Source organism: Tenrec ecaudatus, chromosome 18 (assembly GCF_050624435.1).
Source record: "Tenrec ecaudatus isolate mTenEca1 chromosome 18, mTenEca1.hap1, whole genome shotgun sequence".
Taxonomy (NCBI): Eukaryota; Metazoa; Chordata; class Mammalia; order Afrosoricida; family Tenrecidae; genus Tenrec; species Tenrec ecaudatus.
In genome coordinates this window covers 36016371-36044287 of record NC_134547.1, presented here as the reverse complement: position 1 = coordinate 36044287, position 27917 = coordinate 36016371, and the positions used below count along the sequence as shown (strand labels likewise).

Genomic DNA, 27917 nt, shown 5'->3' with positions numbered 1-27917 from the left:
TAATAACCACAAGGGCAGCAGCTTAAACCCACTAGCCAGTCCCCGGGAGAAGGATGAGGCTGTCTGCTCCGTTAAGATTTACAGCCTCGGAAAATCACTTTATCGGGCTGCTATGAGTTGGTGTGGGGTGAGTTTGTGTAAGGCAGTTCAAGCTGCATTTGTTCCTGATTGCCCAAAAGAATCCTGAGGCCAGGCAGAGAGAAGCAAGAATCTATTGCTTGAACTAAATCAAGTCCATAGCCACTCTTTCTGGAGCTCCTGCTCATCCTCTGACTTCCTGCTAACTGATCGGTGAAGGGAGAGGCCCAGTGGAACCCTGGACTGGACTTCCAGGTGGGAAGACAAATTGTGGAATCTTGGCAGGGTTTGCCATAACCAAAGTTATGAGAGAACTCCCTGCTTAATCCTCCATATCAAACTGGTCCGTGCAGCCCAAACCCAAGCCATTCAGGCTCAAGAGGCCACAGGGCTAACTCTGGATGCTAACCTCTAGGGCAGTGGTTCTCAACTCCTAATGCTGTGACCCTTTAATACAGTCCCTCATTTTGTGGTGCCCCCCCAACCAGAAAATTATTTTCATTGCTACTTCATAACTATAATTTTGCTACTGTTATGAATTGGGCAACCTCTGTGATAGGGTCGCAACCCACAGGTTGAGAACCGCTGTTCTAGGGGAGGGGCGATCAGATAATAAAGCACATGGTGGAGAGGTTGGAAGGGGATATGAGAAGCAAGCTTGGGTCTGAAAGGGGAGTTAGTAGAGAATAAATTTGTTTAAGAAAAGAGGTGTGAAGCACATGAAAGTCCAGAAAGAAGCCAGCCCTGCTCCTAGGGGAGACCATGATGACCAGCACAAATGCACCCCAGCCCACATCAAGTAAAGCCAAGAAGAGTTGGCAACTACGTATTCCATCCAATCGCAGTGGCTTCCAGCTTCACAAATGAGAACCCCCTCTGTGACCTTGGCATATCTAGAGCCCTTGAGTGGCTTCCTCCTCTTAAGAAACCTATGTAGGGTTTCTGAGATGGCAAATCTGGGGGAGCAGACAGGGCATCTTTCTTTCAAGGAGTGGCCAGTGGTTTGAAATCACCGACCTTGCAGTTAGCAGGTCAATGCTTCCCCGACATGCCACCGGGACTCTACTAGGAGAACCCCAGGATGTTGGGAAATACATTCTAGCCTTTCCTTCTGTGCCCTCTGCTGAGTCCTCTGACCAGTGGAGAGCCTGCCTCTATGGACATTCCCTCCTCCCGGGTAGGGTTCTAACCCCCAGCTCCAAGCTGACATCTCCCAAATCTAAACCTCCAGCTGACTTACAGGATCACATGCCCATAACTGCTGGACACCGAATGAGCATCTGTAAGCAAATGTGGCCAAGGCCAGACTCTGGTCATCTTCCCAAACCTGGTGGGCCCACAGCCTTTCCCATCTCAGGTGATGGCAACACCCGTCAGCTCCACCAACACCTCACCATTTCCGCTCCGGTCCACAGTGTTCCTGTCTCACCCAGAGTACACAATACGTTGCTTCTAGACTTGAGTCACTGCTTCTGCGCCTCCCCCCCCCCACTCACCACAGCAACCCGAGGGGTCTACTAAAAGCCAGCCAAGGTCCCCCCCTCACTCAGAACTCTCCACTGGCTCCCACTCTTTCTGGGCAAAGGTGAAAAATAACCTAAGTGGCCCAGGTCGTCTGGCCTCGTAGGATGTCTTTGGTTCCAACTTCTGTCACTTTCTGCCTCATTCCTGTCTAGTCATGGAGGCCACCCGGCTGCTCCTCAGACCTGCCAGGCATGCTTCCACCACAGGGCTTTGACAGGTGCCTTCCCTCTCCCTGCAATGTTCTCCCCGCCTGCTCAGCTCCCTTGGTACCACTACACTGGGCCCCTTCCTCTCTCCAGGGCTACCTGTACTTTATGCCCCTTTGTTTCAGTCTTGTGATTCTGTTAGAATTCATGCTGGGGAATCCAGGACAGATGATCCCAGTGCTGAGAGTGGCGATACCAGGAGGGTGGGGTGGAAAGGGGGAACTAATTACAAGGATCTACAGATAGCCCCCTCTCTGGGGGACGGACAACAGAAAAGTAGGTGAAGGGAGACATTGGACAGTGTAAGATATGACAAAATAATAATAATTTAAGCATTATCAAGGGTTCATGAGGGAGAGGGAGAGGGGAGGGAGGGGAAAAAACGAGAAGCTGATACCAAGGACTCAAGCAGAAAGCAAATGTTTTGAGAGAATGATGATGGCAACAAATGTACAAATGTGCTTGACACAATGGATGCATGTATGGATTGTGATAAGAGTTGTATGAGCCCCCAATGAAATGATTTTTTAAAAAATGATTCAGGCTGAACTACAAACTGTTGCTATTTCCTGGTAGAAGTGAAAATTATTTTATCGCCATCTGAAGGACAATAAACAATACTCCCAGCTGGAATGTGGACATGACCCTCCAAGCAGGGAACCACAGGGCCGATCTCACAGCCAGAGCTCCAGAAGACCCCTATTCCTCAGTCCTGTCTCTTGATAAACATCTCTTGATCTTGATGGAGAAGGTCCACTCTGCCTTCCTAGGAACCTGTACTAATCACACTCTTGTTCTCCCTTCCGCCCCAGCGCGTGGTTTGTCTCCCTCTCAAAAGACTGTGAAAGGCTGCCCGAATCGGCCACTTTGCACGGTGATTCTCCTCTCCACCTCTCCATCCAGCCTGAGCTCCCCACTAATGCTGCTCAGGGTGCATTATTTGAGCCCAAGACCCCACCCTCCCTGATTCTTTTCCTCCATCTGACACATAATTTTACTGACTTGTCTGCGCTTCTCTCCACACTAGAACATACCGCATATACTCGAGTCTAAGCAGACCTGAATATCAGCCAAGGCACCTAATTTTACCACAAAACCCCTTTGAAAATGTGCTGAAAAACCTCAAATTATACACGAGCATATTTACGGTAAGCTCCCAAAAGGCAGGGATGGTATGATTTTGTTCAGTGCTGTAGCCTCAGTGCTAAGTACTGAGAGCAGGTGGTTAATAAATATTTGCCAGATAAATGAGGACACGGTTGAGGTCGACTCGTTGGCTGCTGTATGTACCAAGGTGGTTTTGCACAGTTTGGCCCATTGGCCTGGGGGCACTTGTTTGTCCGCAAGCTGCCCTTCCTGGCTACCAAACACCAGGTAATCATCACCTCACGTGACAGGGCGGACATTGAAGCCATTTCCCACCAACGCTGCAAGTGGCTTCATGTTTTTCACCCATCCGTAGCCTGATTTCTTCTGAGAACGGCCTTATTTTACCTGGACCCCGGCAAGGGATGTTCTCACACATGCAGCCACCCCCTTGGGGAGGTTGAGCCGGTCCTCTCCCACTCCTTCAATCAGCAGAAGCAAGGTGGCCTTCTCTTCTGCCCAAGAGGCTCGAGAGGGCAGACAAAGGAGCAGCCATAAGGAGACAGCGGCATCGGGACAGAAAAGGGCCATGAGAGGGAGGAGGGTGGCCAACATACTCGCCCATGTAGCCCTTGGAGGTGGAGTGGAAGGAGGCCAGCTCCACGTTGCTGGAATACTCGGGCCCCATCTCGTAAAGCACCTTCTTGAAGGAGTGGAATCTGCAGTCTGGAGAGTACACGTTGTCTTGATACACCTGCAGGGAGGACATGCCAGTCAGGTCACCTCAAGTTCTTTCTAAGAGGCTGCTGCCTGGGGAGTGCAGTCAAGGGCACCAGACCTGTCCAGGTGGCCCCAGCAGAGGGGGCGCACAAGGGGCCCAGACCACCCAACTGCTAATGCCACTTCCACCGAGAGGCTAAAATATGCCTAAAGGAATCTCCTACAACACAGAGGGGCAGTCTTAGGCTAAATGCTCAACTTAAGACAGCTCCAGGAGCTTACTTGTTTCATCCTATATTCATCCCCTCCCAATTTCCAAACTTCCTTTCTACTAGTGAGACCGGTACATTATCAAGGATTCCCATCTTCCCAAACTTTCTTCCTAAAGCAAATGCTTACTTCTAACTAACATTCATAGTTTGCAGCCATTTCCCCATCTCCTGACCTGCCTGTCATAGTAGCTCACCCTGCGGTCCTCACAGCCCTGTTGTATTTCCTTTGAGTTCCATCATGGAGACTTTAATTTCCTGCCCGCACTCCATGGATGGTCCCGCATGCCCAAGGTTCTAAACATGCAGAGCGGTACCCATTACCAGTCTTCTCCTCTAGGGCCGGGGCCTCACCCTCACCCTCACCCTCACCCTCACCGCAGACTTTGCCTGTTGAGATGAACTTCCCACTCCTAAGTTGAAGAGCAGGGGAACCCAGGCTTCCTGGGGGATGCAGGTCAGTGAGAAGGCCAGCCAGCACGCTCCTGCTTCTCTTCCGCCGCCTCCTCAGCTTCCCAGACCCAAAGAGAAGGGGAGGTCCTGGGAAACTCAGGGTTCACTCTGCTGCCCTTTCTTGTCTTTAGAAGTAACAATTCAAAGCCCATCTGCTACTAATTATGGGAACTATTTGGTGGATAAGCTTTTCATGTGGGGAGGGAGGGGTGCCGGTGTTGGGGGTTGGATGCTAAGGAAGAAATGAAGCTAGTGAGCCAGATAGTCAAGCAGTAAGAAAACTGAGATGAACACAAGATTTGACTGACCCTCAGTTTGTTTGTTGTTGTTGTTTGTAAAGGAAAAGCATGGGCAGGCCTTGGCTCTCCATCTGGGGCTCATTAACCTTGGGGATTGATTGTCTTCTCATCAGTGAAAAGGGCAGATCTTAACAGATCTCCCCACAGGCTGTGGCGGGAATCAAGTGGAGTGGCAGTTCTGGGAGCATTAAATGGCCATAACTGCTGCCGGTGGAGGGCGAGTGACCGCTGTCCACTGGCCCAGCCCCCAGCCTCCCTGCCTGGAAAAGAGCCCTGCGTTTTCCCTCAGATAAACTTCTCCCTTCTTCTCCATCTGGAGATGGGGGAGGACACAGCAGAGATCACACTCTTTGCTATGCTGTTGTTGTTAGATGCTGTCTAGTTGGTTCTGATTCATAAGGACCCTATATAAAATATAATGAAACAACACCCAGTCCTGCATCATCTTCATAATTGTTATGTTTGGACCCATTGTTGCACATCACTGGGTCTACCAGTCCATCTTGTTGACGTCCTTTCCAGGGGCTGTTCTCTCCTGACAACATGTCCAAAGTACATCTTTGCCTCTAAGAACCATCCTGGCTATACTTCTTCCAAAACAGATGTTTGCACTTTTGGCAGCTCATGGCACTTTCAGTATTCTTCACCAGCACCGTAACTCAAACGCATCGATTCTTCTTTGGTTTTCCTCAAAGTTCACCTATCACATGTGTATGAGGCGACTGACAACACCATTGCTTGGGTCAGGTGCACCTCAGTCCTCAAAGTAACCTCCTTGCTTTTCAACTTTAAAAAAGTCTTGTGTACTAGACAGACCCAATGCAAGGCATTATTTGCTCTCTTGACTGCTGCTTCCAGGAGCACTGATTGTGAATCCAAGCAAGACAAAATCCTTGAAAGCTTCAACCGTTTCCCCATTTATCATGATGTTATCTACTGGTCCAGTTGTGAGGATTTGGGTACTTTACATTGAGTTGTAACCCACACTGGAGGCTGCAATCCTGGGTCTCCATCAGCAAGTGCTTCAAGTCCTCCTCACTTTCAGCAAGCAAGGTTGTGTCATCAGTATATAGTTGGTTGTTATTAAGCCTTCCTCCAATCCTGATTCCATGTTTTTCTTCACGTAATCCAGCTTCTCTAATTATCTCCTCGGCATACAGGTTGCATAAATATGGTGAGAGGATACAACCCTGGCACACACACATCTTTTCTGATTTAAAATCATGTAATATTCCTTTGTTCTGTTTTCACAACTGTCTCTTAATTCGTGTACAGGTTTTGAATGAGCACAATGATGTATTCCGAAATTTCCATTCTTCTCAAGGCTCTCCATAGTTTATTCTGATCTATATCGTCCATAATGTGCAAGTAAAAAAAAAACCAACACAAGTCTACATCTTTCTGGTATCCTCTGCTTTCAGCCAAGATCCATCTGAGATGTCAGGAACGATATCCCTTATTTCACATCTTTTTCTGAATCTAGCCTAAACCTCTAGCAATTCCCTGTCAGTGTACTGCTGATGCCGTACATTGCTACCACCTTCAGCATTATTTCACTGCCATGTGATATCAATGAGATTGTTCTTTAATTTGAACATTCTGTTGGGCCACCTTTCTTTGGAATGGATACAAATCTGGATCTCTTCCAGTCAGTTGGCCAAGTAGCTGCCTTCCAAATTTCCTGGCACAGACGAGTGAGTGCTTCCAGAGCTTCATCAGCTTGTTGAAACATTTTGATGAGTGTTCCATTGATTTCTGGAGCCTTGTTTTTGGCTAATGCTTTAGGGCAGCTTGGGCTTCTTCTTTCGGTACCATTAGTTCTTGCTCATATGCTACCACTTGAAATGGCTGGGTGTCGACACTTCTTTTTGGTACAGTGACTGTGTATTCTATCTTCTTTTGAAGATTCCTGTATAGTTCAATATTTTGGCCAAAGAACTTTTCAAAATTGCAGCTTGAGGCTTGAATTCTTTACCACATGCCGTTTAAGGTCTGCTCCACATGCTCTCCTTTTGGCTTTCTAATCCTAGGTTTGTCCCCAACGAAACCTGGAGCTCCTTGCTCTAGGCCTGGCCAGTGTGCATGCTGCATCCGACCAGCTACAGGGATTGTTTCAGCAGTGGTTGTGTGACCTAAGCTATACCAATGAGGCTCAACTCTGTGACTTTGCCGGGATCCCAACACTTGACTCTTTCTAGGCTGGGAGGAGAGTAGACTGTGGGTGCGAAACCAATGCAAAGGACTGGAATGAGAGAAAATGTCAAAGATGTAGGTTGAGTCCCTGGGGTTTCTTTTTACATTCAAAGTGATTTGGGTTAAGATTCTGAAATGTGTAAATCCAAACCAAAATAGGGATAGTTTAAGCCATAGTCTCTTATCCCAATACTAAATAGCCTGTCTGTTGGCTATAGTCTCTTATCCAACATTTAGAAAGTTCTTTCTGGATGCAGAAAAAAATGCAGGCCTGAGCCCCCTTCCCTTGAGAGAGAAAACCTACCCCCCTTCTCTGAGGGCAGTGCTGTGGCCACTCTTACCTCATCAGCCAGGAGAAAGAGCTTCTCTTCCCAAGCAAAGTGAATCACGTCTTCTATGCACTTTCTGCTTTGCACCTGACCTAAAATGTCCCCAACAAAACCAATATTTAGACCACAATCCCATTTAACCTGGTCCCCAGGTCAGAATCCCACCCCAAATTACTCAGATATCATTTGTTCCCTCAAGGCCCTAAGAGACCATCCACCCTAGTTACTACTGTGTATTATAATGTACTCGACTCCAGGGTCCCTGAAGGGTGGGCTCCATCTCATCAGCTCACTTAAGCTGTTTATGTGGAAGAAGCTGTGTTTTCACATCCAAGTTTCTTGTTATTCTTAACAGAGGAGTGTGTGTGTGTGTGTGTGTGTGTGTGTGCGCGCACACGCGCACAACTACGCTGGAGGGCAAGAGGACATGGAAATGCTTTAAGGAATAGGGCAATAACACTAAGAGCTAATCTCTCAGCTCAGTCAGCCTTCCCATACTCAGGGAGTAAACAATGGAGAAACCACAACAGCTGATAGGTACTGTGCATAAATGACCCCATTTTACTACTCACGAGGCAGACACAGCACCACAAAGCAATAACCAGGCTCACAGTGGATCATTCTATTCCCCTCAAAGTTAGCATATACAGCAGGGGCTCAACGACTATTTGCAGAATAGCTACAAAATAAATGAGCCCCAGCCCAACTTTGGCAGAGCCTCCTATCATTGGGCAGTCCGTAACCTTCACACATTCTGTCCCCCCCTTCCAGATTTGATTAACACACACAGTGGAAACATTCACTACCTATTTTAGAGAGATGAATACAATGAGATTTCAGTCCATTGATTTATAAGAAATTCCATGGATAGAAGTGGGAAAGGAACAGATGCAACAAAGTAGACAAAGAGCCTTTCCCAGTAACTCCTGAGAGCTACTTTGAATGTGGTCCTGGGAATGCAGTGAAATGGAAACAGTAAACATAGGGAGGAAGTAGAAAGAGTGCTTGTTACATTGTGAGGATTGCAATCACTGTGAAGAAATAGAGTGCGTTTCCGACATGATCTCTAAAGACAAACTTGTGCATCAGCAAATATGCTAAAGAAAACTGATGGTGCCCGGCTATCAAAAGATATAATGTCTGGGATCTTAAAGGCTTTAAGATAAACAAGCGGCCATCTAGCTGAGAAGCAAGAAAGCCCGCATGGAAGTAGTACACTAGCCTAAGTGATCATGAGGTATCAATGGGATCAGGTATCAAAGACCCAGAACAAAAAACCATATCATTGTGAATGAGGAGGGGTGTGGAGTAGAGACCTAAAGCCCATCTGTAGACAATTGGACATCCCCTCACAGAAGGGTCACAAGGAAGAGATGATCCTTAAGACGCCAGAGAACAAAACTAGCTAATTACTTATACTAATGTGTACTTACATGAGATCTCTGATACTGTTCGTTTTTCCCAGACAGGCAGGTAAAGACCATTGTAAACCCTTGGCCAAGAAAGTACTTCTCTACTGTAAGCAAGTTATAGGGTCTCTTTCCCAAGATGTGCTAGAACTTGCTGCTCCAAATGTAGTTTGGAATCAGTAACAAGAGTTTCACTATCACCTACTTGTCAGCCTATTTGGCTTCATATTCTGAAGCTCTGTCCCGGACCAATGATAAAGCAAGCTATTTCAACAAATTAAAGTTTTACAACCATGATTCTAGAGCAGTGGTTCTCAACCTCAGCTGTACAGAACATGATGCTGGTGTCCCATCCCCACTGACTCTGGGGTATGGCCCCGGCTTGGGGACTTTGATAACCTTCTAGGGTAACTTTAGTGTGCAGCCAGGGTGAAAAAGCCCAACGTGACAGTTTTCTACTGCAACGTGGTTAGATTCCTTATTCCTCCCCCAAGGGGTTGGGTAAACTAGCGTGAACGCCAGCTGCACTCATTTTCTGTACTCAGGAATTCAAGTGGTGCTTTCAGCTGATTGGAGCCCCAGTTGATGTTCCCGAGAAGCAGATTCTACAATCAACTCCAACGCATTTTGGCCTGTATCCCAATTATCTCAACAAAAGAGAGAGAGAAGGCCGTGTTCTCTGCATCCAAGTAGAGCTGGGGCAATGTGCAGCTAGTGGCCCAGAATGATCAAAACAGGCAGGACTGTGTATTTTCTTTTCTCTTTTGTTAAAGAAAAATATGCAAAATTGTGTATGTGTGTGTGTCCGTGAGGGAGGCAGGTTTTCAACTTCTGGACACAGTCCCCTGCCCTCCTTTTTATTTCTTAATATGACTTTTTTCTCAGACCTCAAGGTACATAACAATCAATGTGTCAAAGAAAAACAAAAACACACCCTAGCATTCTGGAAACTGGTTATGAAAAACAAGGAGGAAAGAAGGGGAAATGAGGCCTGTGAATTGTTTGGGTAAGGATTAATGGTTTGTGCTTAAACAACTTTAAGGCGGGGACACTTGAAAAATGTAAACAGACAGGAAAAACAAACTGTTCTTAATCATACAACCTTGCCCAAGAAAATCCCTGTGTTCGCTCATCACCTAACATGGCCTGTGGAAAATTTCATGGCTCTAGTTAGCAAACGCAGAATTTGATTCAGAAATGGAGAGCAGAGAAAACTCCCTATATGTCTGTGGCTAAAAGCATCCAGTGGTCCAGCACACTGCCTACCTGTGGGGTTCCCAGGGTTGATGATGCAGAGCACCTTGGGGTCACAGTGTTCTTTGGCCTCCCGCACAGCACGCCGGAGCTCGTTCACATTCAGGGCCCAGCAATTGTCCTCGTCCAGGTAATAGTTCACCTGGATGGCATCGAGCTCGGAGATGACGGCTGAGTAGAGGGGGTACTGTGGGATGGGGATCAGCACACCTGTCCGGGACTTGCCGCCCCCGGAGACAAGGATCTTCAGGATCGTCTGCAATACAGAGTCACATTTACAAGCCACCATCTCTTCCTGGCCCTTGGGGGTTGATGGGCAGAGCAGCCAGATGGCCCCAGCCCCAGCCCTTCACCTGCAGCCCACTGCCTGCTGCCAGGGCGCAAGTTGCTTAACGCCCTCATGGCGCAGTCTCCAGTTTGTAAAATGGCTCTGCTGAGACGCTGGGCGATGCAAATGACTAACCCTCTTCGTTGCTAAATGGAAGGCTGGCAGCTCAGCCCACCCAAAAGTGATCAGCCTCTGAAAAGTCTCTGGAGCACAGTGTACTCGGGTGTAGGCATCAACTGTGAGGCAGCTGGTGAAGAATAAAATGTGTTAAAATTTTTAGCATATTGAGTGGCATGTGAGCCATTTTAAGGAGACCTATGGGGGTCTTATAAAGCAGTAGATCCTCAAACTGGCCCCGTCTTGGAGTTACTCTGGCCCTACTTCTGAAGTCCCATCCAGCATGTCTGGGCCTGGGGCCCCAGTACCCAGCATCCTCAGTAAGTATCAGTGCCCCAGGTGAAAACGTACCCCGCGAGATTAAAGACTGAACAGTACCACCTACTACCACCAGGTGGCGATGCGACCTGTTTCTAAAGTAGAGCAGGCCTTGCGTAAAGCAGGATTTCTGAGAAATCAGGGGATGGGAATGCTGTGGGGGCACTGGTGGAGGTGGTTATAATTCACCGAATTTAGGCCTCTGCCGAGAGTCCCCACCTCACATATGCATAGTTCCTATCTCAGGCTAAGCTCTAGGCAGAAACAGACAACAAACTAGATTCTTTTCACTGAGCCTTGTGGATGCCTTCATCCCTCCTCTGGGGCTTGTACCCACACCCAGACTTTTCTGGGAATCAAGAGGCATCTCAACAGCAGGTCACCATGGAGGAGGGTGAGTGTGAGGGAGGCCTGAGGAGTGGGAGCCCCAACCTTAGAATTCCAAGTGCCACAAGAGGCTGACCACTTGACTATTGCATTTGAAACAAGCAATGATAGCCTTTGGAGGTCCATAGAGATCTACCCTATTCATGGAGGGGGCGGGGCAGCCAGCGTCTGGGTAGGGAGAATAATGAGGTGATGGCACTGAGCCTGGAGCAGCCTGGAAGGGGAGTGGCTGAAAGGAATGGAGGGGCCACAGGTCCCCTGCTCCAGCCCAGGGCTGCAGGTGTGAGCAGTCCTGCTTTGTTCTGTCTGGGTGGTGCAAATGGTGAACTGATTCCTAACTGGAATGTTCTGAGACACCTCGGAAGAAAGGCCTGGTGATCTATTTTTGAACAACTGAAACCCGCTGGAGCACAGGTCTCCTCAGACACACACTAGGCCACCAGGAGCAGGAAGTGACGTGTCGACAACTGGCTTGGTTCATTCAGTCCCCGCAGCCCAAGCCTCTTCTCTCACCTAATAAATAGTCCCCCACATGCATTATGTCCCTGCCTAGCCAAAGTTACAATATAGATCTAAGTATGCCCCCTCCTGCTTCAAAACATCAGATGGCACCCCGTGATTCTTACGACAATGACCCAAACCTTTCTTGTGGCCTTCAGGTCCTGCAGGACTTGGCCCCGCTGCTTTCCAGCCTCACTGGTGGCAACTCTGTCCTCATTGTGCCTGCTCGTCCATTTTGACTCCCATTTTCCAAACACTCAGCCTCCCCCCAGCTCAAGGCCTGTGCATGTGCTGACCTTCGGCCCAGAACACCCTCTGACCCCGCCTCCACCAGCTCCCTCAGCATTCTTTGGAGAAGCCTTCCTAGACTATGTCCACCCCAGTGTCAGTTCCTGCTGTCCCGCTGCCCCCACCTACAGCACAATGTCCTCTTTTCATGGTGGGAGAGAGACTGAACATTTGTGATGTGACTACTATGAATCCCTGATATGAATGCCTGTCTAGCACTAGTGTATAAGCCGGCTCCCAGGTTTCCCAGCAACTGGCATAGTGCCTGGCAGAGGAAGGACACAAGTCCATGCCACCAGACAGATGGGTACACTCGGGTGCCCCAAAGCCCCTCTCCAGCGGAACCTGTTGATGAACGCTCTGGATGGAAATCAAGGCTGCAGTATTAGTCTGGTTCAAAAGCCAGGACTGCAGGCTTCCAGGGCACCCACACCCTCTGCCCAGGTCTGCCTCCCCGCTGGGCGGCTAATGAGCAAAGTTGTTCTTGGTGTGGGTGAACTCTGGACGACATTGAGCCATTCCCTCACGTACGGAAATGCCGTCGCTAGCTCCGGTTGTCAGGTAAATATTATCAGGGTCTGCAGGCACGCCACCATCTCTCCTGGTGATGTAGGCAGCCACGTCTTCACGGATGCAGTTGACACCCTGGCTAGCGCTGTAAGCCCCTGAAAAACAGTAAGCAAGTTAGTGACTAGAGGCAGAATGTCTGGCTCCATAATTGGAGTGTCTAAATCACTAACTGGGGAGATCTCAGGTGGGGCCCACCTCCCACAGCTCCACTATCGACACGCTGTTTAATCAACCATCTGGGCTTTATCTATATATCTCCTAACCCATCGACCCACCTCACCCATCCTACTCAATCTACTCATCCACACATCCACTCACCCATATGCTCATCCATGCACCTACTCACCCACCCATCTGTCCACCCATCCATTTAGCCACCATGAGTACCTATTATATATCCCTGCTATAAGCCCTGGCTGCTAACCAACACCCATTTTGTCTGCTCTCCTGAGGATTTACACATGGTTTGCAACAATGTTACAGATGAGATCCCTAGGCCTCTACAGCACCACTGCCTGTCCCTATGGTTCCAAAGGGCTTGAGGAATGGGTCTCTCTCAGTATGAACCCTTGGTGTTCTAAAACACCCTGGAAACGAGTAATTCCTTCAGAATTTTCGCTATTGGAGGTGACAAGTCAGGCCACACCATGATATGAAATTCAAAACAGGCCAACCTTATAAATGGTGCCAGAAGAACAGTGGTTACCTAGGAGGCAGGGTTAGGGGAAGGGGCACTGACTGCAAGTGGGTACAAAGGAGCCTCTGGAGTATGGGAAATGTTCAGCATGTTGTTCTGGGGGGTGGTTACACAGGTGTACACGTTATTCAAGCTGCTTGTTAATGTTTTGCATTTTATTGTTTGTAATAACTCCGTAAAAAGTGGTGTGGTTGTTTTGTTTTCAAGGTAGGCCACCACTTAAACATGTAAAAAGAATTAGAAAGTGCTTACACAAAATCTCTCTGGGAGACTCACTCGGGTGAGATAAATTTGGGGGATGTGAATCAGGAGACTGAAAGTCAAAATGGGAGGATCTTTCACTATAGATTCCTTAAGACCTTTTGAGTTTTACACTGTATTAAAGAAAACCAGCCTTCTTCTAAGGTTGCTGCAAGACTATTAGGAGGCAGGGTGGGGCTCTGGAAAGTTCTAGATTCTTCTCTAGGGCCTGACCCCCAGAAGGCACTGAACCAAAAGAGCACTAAGCAGGGTCTGCCTCAGCCTCTGACCAGCTGCAAAGTGAGACTAGACTAATATCTAAGGCGCCAAGTGGCCAACAGTAGCAGGCACAAAGGCGCCTCTTACATTACTTTGGATATTTGAATACATCCGAAATGTTTTATAAATTTGAAATGGGGGAGGGGGGGCGGCAAATGTTAGTCTTAAAGAGTCTTCCTTCCCTTGGTTAACTTATTTGATACATCTGTGCTCCCTTACTGCGAAATGTTCCTCTGCCTAGTTTGTTCTGTCTTTTTCAACAGCCTTCTGCTTCGTGGGCCTGTCCATGCGGCCTCAGCCAGACCTCTCCTCCTTCCTGTCTCAATTCTATAGGCTCTCTTGACTGGTCATTGACAAGCTCCCTCCACCTTCTAAGGAAGCTCCAGGTTTATTTTTGTGCCAAGACACCTGAACGTTCCAGGCCCAGTACAAGTCCAGCCGTGAGGGGTGGGGGGGGGGGGCTGCCCTAAAGAATTCACCTACTTTCAACTCCTTTCCTGGCCTATCATTTCAGTTATTTTATATTGAGGAAACCCTGCCTCCCCAACTTGACTGGAAATTCCTGGAGGGCAGGGACCAGTTTATTTTCTCTCTCCTAGAGTACCTAGGCCACTGCTGGGCTCCACCCCAGCTTAGAACCTGAAAAAAGCCCTTGAAACTGAAGGCCAGCCTCCCAAGAGCCTACAAACTGGCACCACTGCCACTCCCCAACTCCCCAGCCCATCTCCTGCTGCCACACCCAGGCTCGCACTTCACTCAGCAGCAGTCAGCCCTCAAGCCCTGGGGGCTTTCTGCACCTGCTCAGATGCTTGGCAGGCATTTGCAGGTTCTCTTACTCATCCCTTGGGTCCAGTTTGAATGCCCTCCCTCTACTTATAATTCCTCGTTATGACCCACAGCTCTCTGACTTACCCCTCAAAGCAAAACAAAACCAACGGTTATCAAGTCAATTCTGACTCATAGCAATCCTATCGGATAGAGTAGAACTGTTCCCTAGAGTCTGTGAGGTTGTACATCTTTACGAGAGGAGACAGCCTCATCTTTATCCCCTGGAAGAGCAAGTACACTAGAACTGCTGACCTCGTGGTTAGCAGCCCAACATGTAACCCAGTGCGCCACCAGAACTCCTACTGATCCCAAAGCACTCATCAAACTGGGGATTCGGTGTTTGTATGAATTCATTTTTAATGCCTGTTTCCCCAAAATCTAACTGTGGTGTTCAGGAGTACAGAAGCCCACTATCTCACTGCCAGTGTCCCTCAGTGTCTGGTACCTGGTATGCTCAGTGAATGGCTGGGCCAGGGCACACCACTCCCACCTCACTCAGGTATGTTAGGTTTTGTGTCAATGCTAGCTAAGATCTGAGATACCAGTGCACTCATCCAGTGCACTGAAACTGGACGGAACCCCAGGAAGAAGTCATCTTAAAGGGCATGGTAAAAAGGCCCCGGGCGAGCTTCAAGGCTCGGTGCACACAGTTAATAATCTCCACCTGGTCAAGATGGCCCCGGAGGAATATGGACAAACATTTTCCATTTCCTTTTCCTTCAGTGGACAGGTACCTAGATTGATTTGGCTCCGCAGACAGGGCACATCGCATCACTGCTGTGCCGCTGTCATGGGAGGGGACCACACTGTCCCTCTCCCTGCCAAGGATGACCCCTAGGACAGGCTTGTCTACATCTGGGCACTTGCCATTGTTCCTAGGTCATGGATGAGGAGTCTCGGAGGGCACTGACCTCGCCTGTATGGAGCCCCTCAAATGCCAACTGTGCTCTTGCTAAAACACCCCAAGTGAAGGCTCACAGAGGCATGGCCTCCCATCCACCCCCACCCCACCCCCCAGGCCTGGTTGGCACAGTTGCAAAGACTAGCACAGAAAAACGAAGACGCCGGCCTGTCTTCCAGCCCAGATGCTCACAGCAGACACAGAGAAGGCTCCTTCACCCACCCCTGCCTCATGGAGGAATGTGGGCCCAAGGCCCAGGTCTTTGAGACGCACCTTTTTCCTCAGGGCAGTGCAGGGGCTGCTGGCTGCCTGTTTGTGGTTTAGACCTCCACCCACATGCCACTCAGGCTCTCCCCTTCCTGAGAGGGGCGCTACTGGGGAGAGTGCCCATACTGGGAGAGACAGAGGGCTAAGTGAAAGGCAGCAAGGAAGAACATTCAATACAGAGCACAGTAGAAAAAGGGGGAGTACTGGTGGAAGACACAGGGAACTGGAAGGAAAAGCAGAGCCCCTGCTGAGCAAGCCACAGGCATCCTTTTCAGAACATTAGGGCACCCATCCTAAAAAAGCATTTAAGAACAAATCGTTTCCTCTGGACTGCTGGAACTGGACTCCCTGTGTAGGTGCTGGATGAAGGAATGGGTGAAAATACACATATGAGAGAAAATGAAATGGGAGCAAAGAGCCAGCAGCTCAGAGGCTTGAAATCTCAGCAGGGATGGGGGTGGTTATTTTCATGGCTGCAGGGTCAAATTCCTGGGCTCCCTCCTCGGAGCTCTCCTGTGCTTGGCATGCTGGGTAAGGAGACATGCTGGGCTAAGTAGAAGGCAATGGAACTCAGAGAAACAGTGAGGTTGGTGGTCAGGCTGGAGGGAGCCTGGAGAAGGGAGCTTCTGTGAAGGGTGATGGTATAACTTGGGAATGAGTATGGGTGATGGCTGAACCACACGATGAGCATAAGTAATGCCACCGAACTGTGTACATGTGAACGTTACTGAAATGTCAAATGCTTGATATACATATTTACCACAATTTAAAACTCAACTATATCTATATCTATATATATATATATATATATATATATGTTAAAACTTTCATCCCTGGTGAAATTTGAAATCCATTCTACATTTTTAAAAGGGGAGGAAGGGAAAGCCACCAGGAACTCAGGTGCTTCCCCTCCCCGCTAGTTGGCCACTACCCTTCAGACAGGGCCTGGCGGTGTGCACCCTCTGGTGCCCTTTGCTTCCCTCCCATTTCGCTTGCTGAGGCCAGAAACTGGCTAAACCTTCTAAATCTGAGGGAAAGTTCCTCTGTTGAAGCTGGCTCCTGGCCCAAACCCAATCTTGCAGTGCCTCAGTCCATGGACAGCTGTCTTTCCTTCCAAGGCCCAGTGGAAAGCACCACTTTGCATTCTCTCTGCACATAACCGGTCTCTCTCTCTCTCTCTCTCTCTCTCTCTCACACACACACACACTCTCTCTCTCTCTCTCTCTCTCTCTCTCTCTCTCTCTCTCTCTCTCTCTCTCTCTCTCTCTCTCTCATGGGTACACAGCCACCACCCTTCATCCAGCTATTCATGCCCTCTGGAACAGGGCAAACTGAGGCCTCACCCAGGCTGTTCCCACCACAAGCCTGTAGGATCCTCCGGGCGCGTTTCTTAGCATCTTCTGGGAAGCTGGGACTGTCCAACAGGTTAGGGTAGGTGCAGAGTGCCATCACCTGGGGGAACAGAGGCTCGGGCTGGACTCTAGGAGGGAGTACCAGGTGGACACAGCCGATACCAGGGTTCAGCCTGGGGAGCATGAGGAAGGGGAGGATATGGGGAAATGCTGAGGGATGGAAGACATCAGGGTTTGGGGCCATGGGTGAGCTGACAAAAGCAGAGTCCTAGAACACAGAAGGCGGTGAATCAGCCCCTCCCCCGGCCCCTCCATAAAGGACAGCGGGCTCACACAACACAGAAACCAGAGGTTTCCCAAGCGAGCAGGAGCTGGACTGCACAGACCCCTCCTTGCAGCCTGCTCTGCTTTCCCCTCCTTTCCTGGACTCTTCTCCTAACCTTCTCCCTTGCTAGAACCCGAAACTGGACCAGCTTCCCTTTACCCCACAAATCAAGAAGATGAAGCAAGAAATGTGTGTAAAGGTGTTATGGACCCAGCTCAGGAGCCAAGGCGAAGCTGGCACAGCAGCAGGGCTGGGTTCAGGGCTCCTGCTTGAGGCGGGAGGCTTCAGGTAGACACTGGCTCATCTACATCTGCACCGTGGAGATCAGAGCCTCCTGGAGCTGAATTTGTAAGGTGGGCCAGTCAGTTGGAAGCCGAAGCAGCAGGGGCCTGCCTGTGCTGTGTGCAGGGAGGACCCGTAGGGACGTCTCCCCAGAGGGTATGTGTGTTCACTCGGAAGTGGGCCCTGACACCCGCCCAATCCAAGTCCCTGGCAGAGGCTCTTAGTCAGGCTTTTCTCTTCCCTGTTTGGATGGATCTATTTCCTCATTCTGGGCCCACATTGGAGGACTTGATTTTTGGAGTGCTTGAGGTCTTGAGCAGTGGCTACAGGAGGGAGGGAGGAGGGCGGAGGGAAGCAAGCATGGTGGGCACCTGGTTCGAGCCTCATTGCCTGTGTAAACAGGTAGAGGTAGGACTTGCAGAGGCATCCCAGCCCTTTCCCCTCCTCAGCATGGGGGAGCCCCCTGTGCTAGGAGCGAGGGCAGGGCAGCACCTCCTTTGTTCAAGCCCCTGGAACAGGAGATATGACCAGGAAAATGGTCTTGGGGCACTCAGCTGGTATCTGCCCAAAGAGGGCCCCAGTTCTCCCCCAGGAACAAGGTTTCTGCAGCCTCAGTTAGGCTGCCCAGTGGCATTTTCCCGCCTTGGCTATTCTTCTCTCCAGTCAGCAATCCCACCTCTCTGGGGCTCCTGTTCGAAAGGAGGCAATGAAACCGCCTCCAGGGGTTTTAAAGATTAAACTGGGCCTTGTCAGGAGAAAGGCTTGCGTAGCTGCAGAGCGACACACTGTCAACACTCAAACCTGGCCACAGCGCTCAGCCCCTCCGTGGCCTCATGCTCTCTCCTAACTGGTCTACCCCATGCCCTTGCTGATGGGCTCTTAGCTCAGTGTTCAGGATCATAAACCATGGCGAAGATCCTTGGGAGCCTCAAATAGCACACCAACCCCAAAATGGGTTTAGAGATTTTAGATGACCTTAGAAAATTGGGAGAGTGTTACTGGAGCGTGTTTTCTCCTGGACTGCAGTGTCTGCTGTGGACCGAGAGGGTTGGATGGCAGCACAGCAGAAGTGAGAGGAGCTGGCTGGCCCTGTAAACCCATGCTGGCCCTGCCCAGTGTCTGTTTCCCCCTTTCCTTTGTTCCCAGCTCACCTGTCGGAGGAAGGTGATTGGCTGTTGGCCCATGGCATGGGCATCCCCGATGTTGGCACGGATTACCTCAGTGAATGGTTTTTTGATACCCTGAGCAGAGAGAAGGCAACAGGTGGTTACTTAGAGATACTCAGACCCTGGATTCCAGTAGCCAGGCAGTGCTCCCTCAGGGTGATTATTAATAAACATTGCTATTTTGAGCCTGACCAGGTGTCAGAAACTGTGCCAAGCCCTTGAAATGCCTGGTCCCATTTAATGTTCCCAACTACCCCAGGAGGAAGAACTGTTATGAATCCCATTTCACAGACAAGGAAATTCAGGCTCCAAAGATTAAGAATCTCGCCCAAGACGACATAACTGAGAAGTCCTTCAGCGCCAGATCCCCAACCATCACTGTGCTCCATCACTTCCCCTTCCCAGAAAGGCTGGAAGTGCATTTCTGGGCTGCACACATCTCACCTCAGCCACCTGCAGGTGCAAGCTGAACTGCCCTGTTATCTCAGCGATGTCTAAGAGCAGGCGTGTGCATTAACACGACAGGAAGGGCGCAGGGGTCAGCAAGAGACCAGGCCAAACATCAGTGAGCGAGTCCTGCAGCCCTTCTGCGTCGGGCTCCCCAGCAAACTTCTATCTCAACAGCACAAATAACTGGCTGGGGACCGGAGGCCACTTCTGTGGACACCCTCACCCCCAGGACACACAGATCTGCTGGCAGGGAGCTCTTCGGCTGTCCCTTTGTAACTCTGGCTTTGCAGAAAGAAGAATGTGGGCTGATTTTCACATTTAAAAAAAAAGCACCAGGGATGAAAGGACTGATTGAAGAGCTAAATTGAGGCCATGGCTTGAGCAATGTGTTTTGCTCAGAAAAGGGGCCACAGTGGAAGAGGAACTTGGGACCTTTGCACCACCACTAGAGAGGCGAGGGAAGGAAGCCCAGCACTACAAGGTGTATAGGTGGGGGTACTGGGGTTCCACAGCAAAGCCTGGTAGGATCTGGGCATTTCTCCCAGCTCTCAGGCCAACCCCCAATTAGCTGCAGGTTAGCAGCAGGTCCAGGGACCTCTTGGGTGACTGAAGGGATTATCTGAGACAAAGTGTGAAACTTACATCACCTTACAAATCCAGACAAAAAACAAAGTTAAGAAAGTCATGGTGGAAGAAGACGGGATGGGGCAAGAGGTGACAGAGCTAAGGGGTGGGCTGGTGTAAAGGCCAGGCCACCTCCCCAAATACACATTTGAAAAAACATAATTCTATGGTTTGGACAGTTATTTTCTCTCCAGCTCACATAGTATGTGAATGAAATCAACTTTGTCCATGTCTTTAAAACCAGCATCCTACAGCTAAGTGAGAACCAGGGGGCTTGAGAGATAAAGGCCACTGCAAAGCAAGTCTCCTAGCCAGGGCTTGTGGCTTCAAATAGAGGCTTCCAGCCCATAAGCTCCTGCCACGTAGACATTTTGAAGGAACAAAGGGGTCTTCTCATTTTTTGGAACACCTTCTATCAAGTTCTTCAGGGCTGGTCAACATCAGGAGTTTCTAGGGGCACCAGGAAGTAGGGGTCCAAGCCTGGAAAGCCAGGGTGAAGGGCACAGCCCACTGCACCAGGCCTTTGCCCTAGAGAGACACGGGCTGCATGCGTGTGGTCTTGTGGCTCATTCTGCAGGCAAGAGCCAAGATGCCTGGGAGCGGGGGTAGTTGTCCTGGTGCCAGCATGCAAACGGGCAGGCCAGTCCCACCCCCTGGCACTGGGTCCCTTTTGTCAGCACTGCTGACTCAATGCAGCGCCCTAGCCCAGCCAGCTGAATGCAGGTGATTTCCATGGACACAGCCCCTTCTTCGGCAGGGAATAAATCTGCCACAGACTCAAGGGCCAGGCAGCCAAAGTCAGGATGAGACTACAACAGGAACAAAACCCTGGACCTTCCTTCCCCAGCTCCTCTCCCTGCACCATTCAATTGCTTCAGAGCTTGTCCACAGGGAGCCTGGAAAAATTGAGCATCTCTTTTCTTGGGGTTTGGCACCTGCAGACATTTTGCTATGATAGATGAGTTGAGAGTGGGAAATTGGCTCCGGAGAATAGAAAAACTGCAAGGGGACTAGGTTAGCCAGCCAAGGGCCATCCATAAAGACTACTCTAGGTTGCCTCCTGTTATCTGGTAACTCAAGGTCCACACATGGGCTGGGAAATACCAAGGGTCCAGAGCAGGTGACCCATGGTAACTCATCCATGTCTGACCTCACCTCAACCCTGTGTCTGGGCTCTTCCTAGTCAGGGGGACCAACAAGCATGTGGCACCCAGGTTTCTGTCACAGCGTCCTAGAGACCACCTGTTTAATGCACCCAGAGCTGCTTCCCTGTGCAGCACTGGGCAAAGAAAGGCCTTGCTTATGGAAGGCTCCCGTCCCACCACTCCAGCCCAGGTAGTGATGGGGGAGGAGCGTAGGCGCCCATACTCTGGGAATGGCTTATTTCCCAGGATGCTGTTGTTACTGTTGTTAGCGGCCACTGACTCTGGTGACCCCTTGCATAATGGAACAAAACCTGGCCCAGTCCTGCTTCATTCTCATGACCAGTTACAGATCGGCCAGAAAGGTTTTCAATGGCTGTTTTGCAAGAACAGACCGCCGAACCTAATCTGTCTTGGTCTGGAAGCTCTGCTGAAACCTGCCGGGCATTATAGCAACAAAAGCCTCCACTGACAGACAGTGGTGACTGCCCGTGAGGACCACTGGTAGGGAATTGAAATCAAGTCTCTCTCACGCGGAGAATTCTTCCACTGTACCACCACCGCCCCCTTCAGAGGAGAAAGAAAATAGACGTATTATTGTCCCTCCCAGCCCACAGCTCCAGCATCACCATGTGAGGGTTAGGGGACAGATGGAGCACTCTAACTGTACCCATTTCCTCTGCTAAGGGAGAGTTCTTATCATTCCAGGGACACATGAGCAGGAGTGGCTATTTCCCACCTCTCATTCATCAAACCCATTGATCACTCATGCCCCAGAGATAAGAGTGCACAAGGCAGGCAATGCCACCTTCCTTAGCAACCCAGTCTGCTGAAGAATTTGGCATGGCGGGGAGCTCAGCAGGTGTGGGAGATAGAATGCAACTGGCTCCAAGAGCATTTATGAAAAGACCCTGGGATCTCTAAACCCAAAGAAGTGATGCATGAGGTAAGAAACCCTACAGAGAGCTCTAGAAAATGGACTCAGATTAAGCCCTGCATTCTCTGAAGACAGCTAGCTATGTGTGTCAGCTGGGGAAACCCAGGCTTAGCTCAGTTCTGGCGTAGAGCACTGGGCAAGCTAAAGAACGCGTGGATGAAACCAGAGCCCCAGCAATACACAACTATGACAAAGCTTATGTTGGAGCTCAAGGGTTGAGTGTCCTAAGCAGGGAAGGGGGGCAGAGATACTGAGAGGGTGGAGGCTCCGAAATCAGAGGCTAACTGAGAGTGTCCAAATTTCCAAGCCAGAAGCAGGGATGAAATAGGAATGAGCTCCAAGCAGGGCAATTCCAGGACAGAAAGACTGAGGCCTAGGAAGGAAAGAGCAAGTCCAAAAGAGCACAGAGGTGAGCCATCTTCGCCAGAAGGGACAACAAAGTGGGACCCTTAGCATATCCACATTATCAGGTCTCTTAGCTTGAGAACAAAGATTCTTTAGCGTTCTAATTGGCTTCTAGCTATTCAGAGTCCTACTATTAATATCTCAAATCAACCGTTAGAGAAATAAATTGGCCCCACTTTGTAGAAGAGTAAACTGAGGACAAAGTGATTTGAATGACTGTCTGAGGTCTAGAGCATACAGAGGTAGAGCCCAGGAGGCAAGACTATGGTGACTGGGGCAGGCCGGGCTCTTCTCACTGCCTCTGAGTCGATTCTGACTCAAAGCAACCCTACAGGATGGACTAGAACGGTTCCTTTGGGTTTCTGAGATTCTAAATCTTTACGGAATCAGACAGCCTAATCTTTCTTCCTGGAGTGGCTGGTGGGTTGCAGTTAGCAGCCTCTCACTTAACCCACTATGCCGTCAGAGCATCTAAACTACAGAAAATGATCAATGAGATTACGCTTGGTCTACGCATGCAGAGGTTCTCATCTGAGTTCTTAGCTAACTACACTCCTGTGCCCTGCCATGCCATCCCATCTTTACCAGTGTTTGAATGCAGCGCACACAGATGACAGCAGCCAGCGGTCCCTGTTCTGAGTGTTTGGCTCCAGGTTTACTTTTACAACTGACATAAGTAAAGCCATACCACCCCCCCCACCCTGCCTCCACTTGTGCCTACTCTATCCACCCACCAATAAAGAAAGAGAAAGAGCAGATTGAGAAAGAGCTGACAGATCTTTTCAAAACCCCTATTAATTGCAGCTTATTTTAAGTGCTGCTCCCAATGACCACCCAAGAAGCCCAGGATCTGAAAAGCTAGGAGAGGATCCTCTCTTGGAGCTGATATCAGGGAGAAGAGCCAGTGGAAGATTGCCTTGTTAACACTCACTGAGCCCACCTCCCTCCTCCAGAGACAAAAGGAGAGGAAATGGCTGGTCAGCCATTCCAAAGTCAAATACAAAAAACCTGAGTACCCAACCAAACAATTTGCAGAGGAATCCACTCAGCAACACAAAGGTCATGGCACCACCAGGGGGCCACCCTTAGACAGCCGAGAAGGCACAAAACTCAGAGCAAGTAGGGATCTCTGAGACCATTTCTCTCGTTTTATGGACTGGAGAAACTGAGGCTCAGAGAGGATATGGGATTCACCTCAAGTCATCCTCTAATGAAACTGAAGCCTTTCAATCAGTCAAGTTCTGATCACAGCAATTTAATACAAAGATTAAAAAACTGAAACTGTGCCAAGCCAAGAATTCCCCTAAAAATAGAAGGGTGGGTTGAGCAGAAATATGGCTTTATCAGAAAAGGCAATGCTCAAGCCAGCCAAGTGGAGAGGAGCTGTGTCCTCGGGAAGGGAAGGATTCAAGGTTCAAATAGTTTCCATACTTGGCTGCTGACTGAAAGGCTAGAGGTTCAAGGCTACCAGAGGCATATCTGAAGAAAGACCAGTGATGTACTTCAGAAAAATTAGCCAAGGAAAGCCCTATGGAGCAAAGTTCTACTCTCAGACACAAGGGACTGACATGAGGTGCAACTCAACAACCAGTAGATGGGCCAGTGCCTAGAGCTGAACAAAGGAGATTCCACAGAGTAAGAATAGGATGAGAATGGTTCTAAATGAAAGCCTCTTTCATGGATTGAATTGTGTACCTTAAAAATATTTGTCAACTTGGCTGAGCCATTATGATTCTCAGTGGTTTGACAGCTGTGCAATGATGCAATCTTGCAATTGTGTAAAAATGTTATCATCCCTCCATGATGTGACTGAATCTCTTATAAGGGGATTACGGTGGGATGTAATAAGCCCAACGAAGGTGAGTCTCCAGGAGTGTAGCCGTCATCATCTTTTAGCTTGGAAGAAATAAGAGGTCAGAAAAATAAGCAGAGAGAGGGGTCTGACCACACCAAGAAAGAAGAGACTACAGTAGTGTGTGTCCTTTGGATACAGGGTCCCGGCACTGAGAACCTCCTAGGCCAGATGACAATTGACACTCTCCAAGGAACACAGAGTCCCCAGATGTTGAAAAGAGATGAAGATCTTACTCCAGAGCGTGAGAGAGAGGACATCTTCCCCTCAGCTGGCAATCTGAATTCAGACACCTAGCTTCCTAAACTATGAGAGAATAAATTTGTTCTTTAAAGCCATCCACTTAAGGTATTTGTTACAGCAGCACTGGTTAACTCAGCACCAGAGAATGCAGGTGGACAGAGATAAAATTCTAGACTAACTCAGGGGTGGAACATGGGAATGTCTCAGAAATCATGGTGCCTCTGCCCGAAGGACCTGAAAGTGTCCCTAACATCAAAAGACATCCCGAGAAACTCTGTCTTAGGTCTTCATTTCCCAGCAAAACACACCATAGAGGAAGGAACAGGGTAGGGGACTCAGGCCTGGAATTAGTTACTTGTAACAGTTAGTTATTTCAAGGCAAAGACAGTCCTGCACAGAAGTTGTCATGTAGCAAAAGGTTGGATAATCCCTGGAAATCTGCCAGCCCTGGAACTGGGGATATCATCTATAACGTGATAAACCAAGAACAATTTAATACTAGCTTTCAAAGTGGAACCTTACTTTCACCAGGACCAGCTCCAGCTTTCCAGGTGTCAACAAGGAAGCAAAGAGCAAAATGTGTTCTTGCCCTGGTCCACCTCTAGGCCAGAGAAGTGCAGAAATGGAAGCAGGCTTCTTTCCTGGGCCAATCTTTAAACTTAGCCCTGCAAGGAGTCAGCAGGAGACATCGGACTCTGACTTGTCCAGTTTACTGTTTTGAGTCAGCAGAACTGAGTGTCCCAATGCCGTATCAACAGGCCATGATTTTACCACACCCTCAATGCCTCCAGAGAAGGGGGGTGGGGGTGGGGGCAAGCTTTCGCCATGGCTTCAGACCAGGCCTTCAAGGGACTCAGAGACCACCATGTCCCTGAAATATTGGGGGTCTAGTTTCTCTGAGAGTACAAGGAGCACCTCACCTCCTTATTGTAAGTCAGAATTATATTGAGCAAGCAGCTAGGAAATTGGTTCATCAGCATCTTACAAATCTTGCTCATTGTTTAGATAACCCCTCTTGACTCTGCCTCCTAAATTCCACCCAGATAAGAAATCTGAGTGGCCATCCCTTACACCCATTGTTGTCACCCAAACTGTTGGGATGCAGAAGTCTCTCCTGGGTGTGTGTTTGTGGGCATTGTACACAGTTATATACTCCAGTCAAGATCCCACCCAGAAGATGAAGAAAGTCCTGGGGCGTCCTTACCAAGACCTCAAAAATCCAAGCCTTTGAGTAGACACTGTCCTCAGGGTGGGAGAACAAGCTATGCGGGGGCAGCTGCACAGTCAGGGTTCCCACGGGCTTGCGAGCACTCTCCTCCACATCCCTTCCCCAGCTCTCCCCCTGCCCGCCCCCAGCCCAGCCCCACCGCCCACTCCTGTCAGGGAAGCAATTCTGGCAAGGGGCCTGCAAGGGAGAGAACGCTTCCAGAATAAAGCTTCCAGAATAAGCCCAACGCTCCACAGGGCCCCACCCCTCGTCGATTTTCTAAACATTAATTCACTACCCGAAACTCTTTTCTTTTTTGTTGTTGTTTTTCTTGACTGAATTCCTGTTTTACTCCGCCTTATGGATATTGGTCCCAGGTGGTCAGGACAGCCAACTAACACACAGCGCCTGTCACCATGGACCACTCAATTTATAATTGAGTAATTCAATTCAACAAGAGAACCGTATTTGACGGCTCAAGTAAGCTTCGTGCCAGGTCCCGGGCACTAGCCGGGGAAGGGAGGTGAGTGCCCTTTTGTTTTAGGCAAGTCTTGCGGAATGAAGGCGCACCTTGGGGGCTGGGTTAGGGCGGTTGTCGACCCCAGTGGAGAGCCACGTCGCTCCTTCCCAGCAGCTCCCCTAGCCTCCCCGGCGCTCCCGGCCCCAGCGCTCACCCGCTGCAGTTCCAGTTCGATCTCCCCGGCCTTGAGCACGATGGGTCCCCGCACCGCGTACTCCACAGCCTTCACCTGCGGGTTCATGGATTCGAGCGTGAGGATGCGCTCGCGCGGGCCCCGCTCGGGCCGCACCTTGAGCATCGCCGAGGCCTCCGCGGCTACGCTGCTCTGACTTCGGCGCCAGGGGCCCGGGGTCCGGAGCCTGCAGCCCCGCCGAGCCAGCGCCGCCGCGCACTGCATCCTGTCACTTGCCCAGGGAAACCTTGGCACAGAAAGAAAGAACACGTCGCGCACAGCCGCGCCGAGCACCCGGTCCTCCCCAAGCCCAGACAAGGGCTCTTGCAGAGAGCTGTGCCAGCCTGCCTCCGGCGCCGAGAGCGGCACACGGGACCCTGCCCCGCGCACAACGTGGCTGGGCGGCCAGCCAGTCAGGATTCCCAAGGAAGTCCAATACCTGCAAGCAACCTGCCTGTCGCGGCCTGGCAGCCCCTCGCCGCACCTCAGCTACCGCGCGCGCCCGCAGCGGCTCCCACACTCCAAAGCCTGCAGCCGCATCGCGGTTCCCGGCCCGCCGGGTCCCTGCGCCGACACACCCACTGCTGGCGAGTCAGCCCGGGACCCGAGCATTGGCCGCTGGGACTTGTAGTTCCCCGGCCGTTCTCCAAGCCTGGACGCAGCGCTAGAAAACTACAACTCCCACAGAGAACCGCGCGAGCCGGACAGGGGCCGGGCGGGATCCGGCAGGGGGCCGGGCCGGAGGCGGGGCTGGAGGCTCGGCTGGAGGCCGGGCAGAGGCCGAGGTGGAGGAGGGAGCAATCGGTCTTTCCCTGAGGTGCGTGGGGTGGCTCTTTGTCTTGTCCGCAGAGATGAAGAGAGCCGGAGGGGCTGGGCAGAGCCTGTCCATCGCAGCCCCTGCAACGAAATTAGACGAATCATTTCTTCTGGGGGCGCAACCTCGCCCTTCCACACCTGTGAGGACGCGGCGTGCTAGATGGTGCAGTTGTCGTCCGGAGTTTCATCAGCCCAGGCAGCGGCTGCTTACTGGGGCCTGGTAGGAAGTGGGGGTTAGGAGTTCGGAACCTCACTTCTGAGCGTCAGTTTTGTAATCAGCAAAACAGCCTAAAGGTTACCGTGAAAAAAGGACCATACCATTTAAATCCCCAACCTTAGCCCTCTCCCCAACGGTCTGAAATTATTCTGTTTAGATCACTTTGACTGGCTTACGTCCTTTGGTGGTGCTGTCAGTTATGCTTTGGGCCGCAAACCTTCAAGGTTGGTGTCTCAAACCCACCAGTCTCTCTGAAACGACTTCTCCCCTTAACATTTACAGCCTCGGAAATCCTATGCAAGGTCGCTAGAGTGGGAGTGTGTACATTGGTAGTGGGTTGGGGGCTCGATGCAAACCATAGCGGTTTGTGTTGTTCCTCCTGTTTGCCTAGGCACTCACTAAGTCTTTGTTGAAGAGTGAATGGCTCAGAACCGGGTAGTTATTTCTGCCAAAGGTCATCCTTACAAAAGACTTCATGGCAGGCTTAGAATTCAGAGCAAGGCTGTGAGTGCTGCTGCTGTTCGGTCCCATTAAGTTCGCGCCAACTCATAGAACCCTCTGTACCGAGTTCAGTGTCTTATCAGTCTGTTTATTTATTGGAGCCCATGTTTTCAGCCACTGTCAGGCCATCTAATCAAGGATCTTTCTTGCTCACCCTCCTGTTGA

At 50.1% G+C, this 27917-nt stretch overlaps 1 protein-coding gene across 2 annotated transcripts in view; it reads right to left on the bottom strand.

The window, feature by feature from the left end:
• The window catches only part of GPT2 (glutamic--pyruvic transaminase 2), a 33883-nt gene extending 7083 nt beyond the window's left edge, over positions 1-26800 (bottom strand). Inside the window, exons 1-8 of one of the 2 annotated variants that reach the window (XM_075536335.1) lie at positions 26658-26800; positions 26201-26465; positions 18652-18741; positions 16885-16993; positions 12291-12424; positions 9833-10076; positions 7170-7249; positions 3512-3648 (exon numbers count right to left, since the gene is read on the bottom strand). In XM_075536335.1, coding sequence (XP_075392450.1) covers positions 3512-3648; positions 7170-7249; positions 9833-10076; positions 12291-12424; positions 16885-16993; positions 18652-18741; positions 26201-26443 — 1037 coding nt within the window. In that variant the 5' untranslated portion in view covers positions 26444-26465; positions 26658-26800. The remainder of the gene's footprint in view (positions 1-3511; positions 3649-7169; positions 7250-9832; positions 10077-12290; positions 12425-16884; positions 16994-18651; positions 18742-26200; positions 26466-26657) is intronic. The other variant, XM_075536336.1, reaches the window with a different exon arrangement.
• Positions 26801-27917: the final 1117 nt, after the last annotated feature.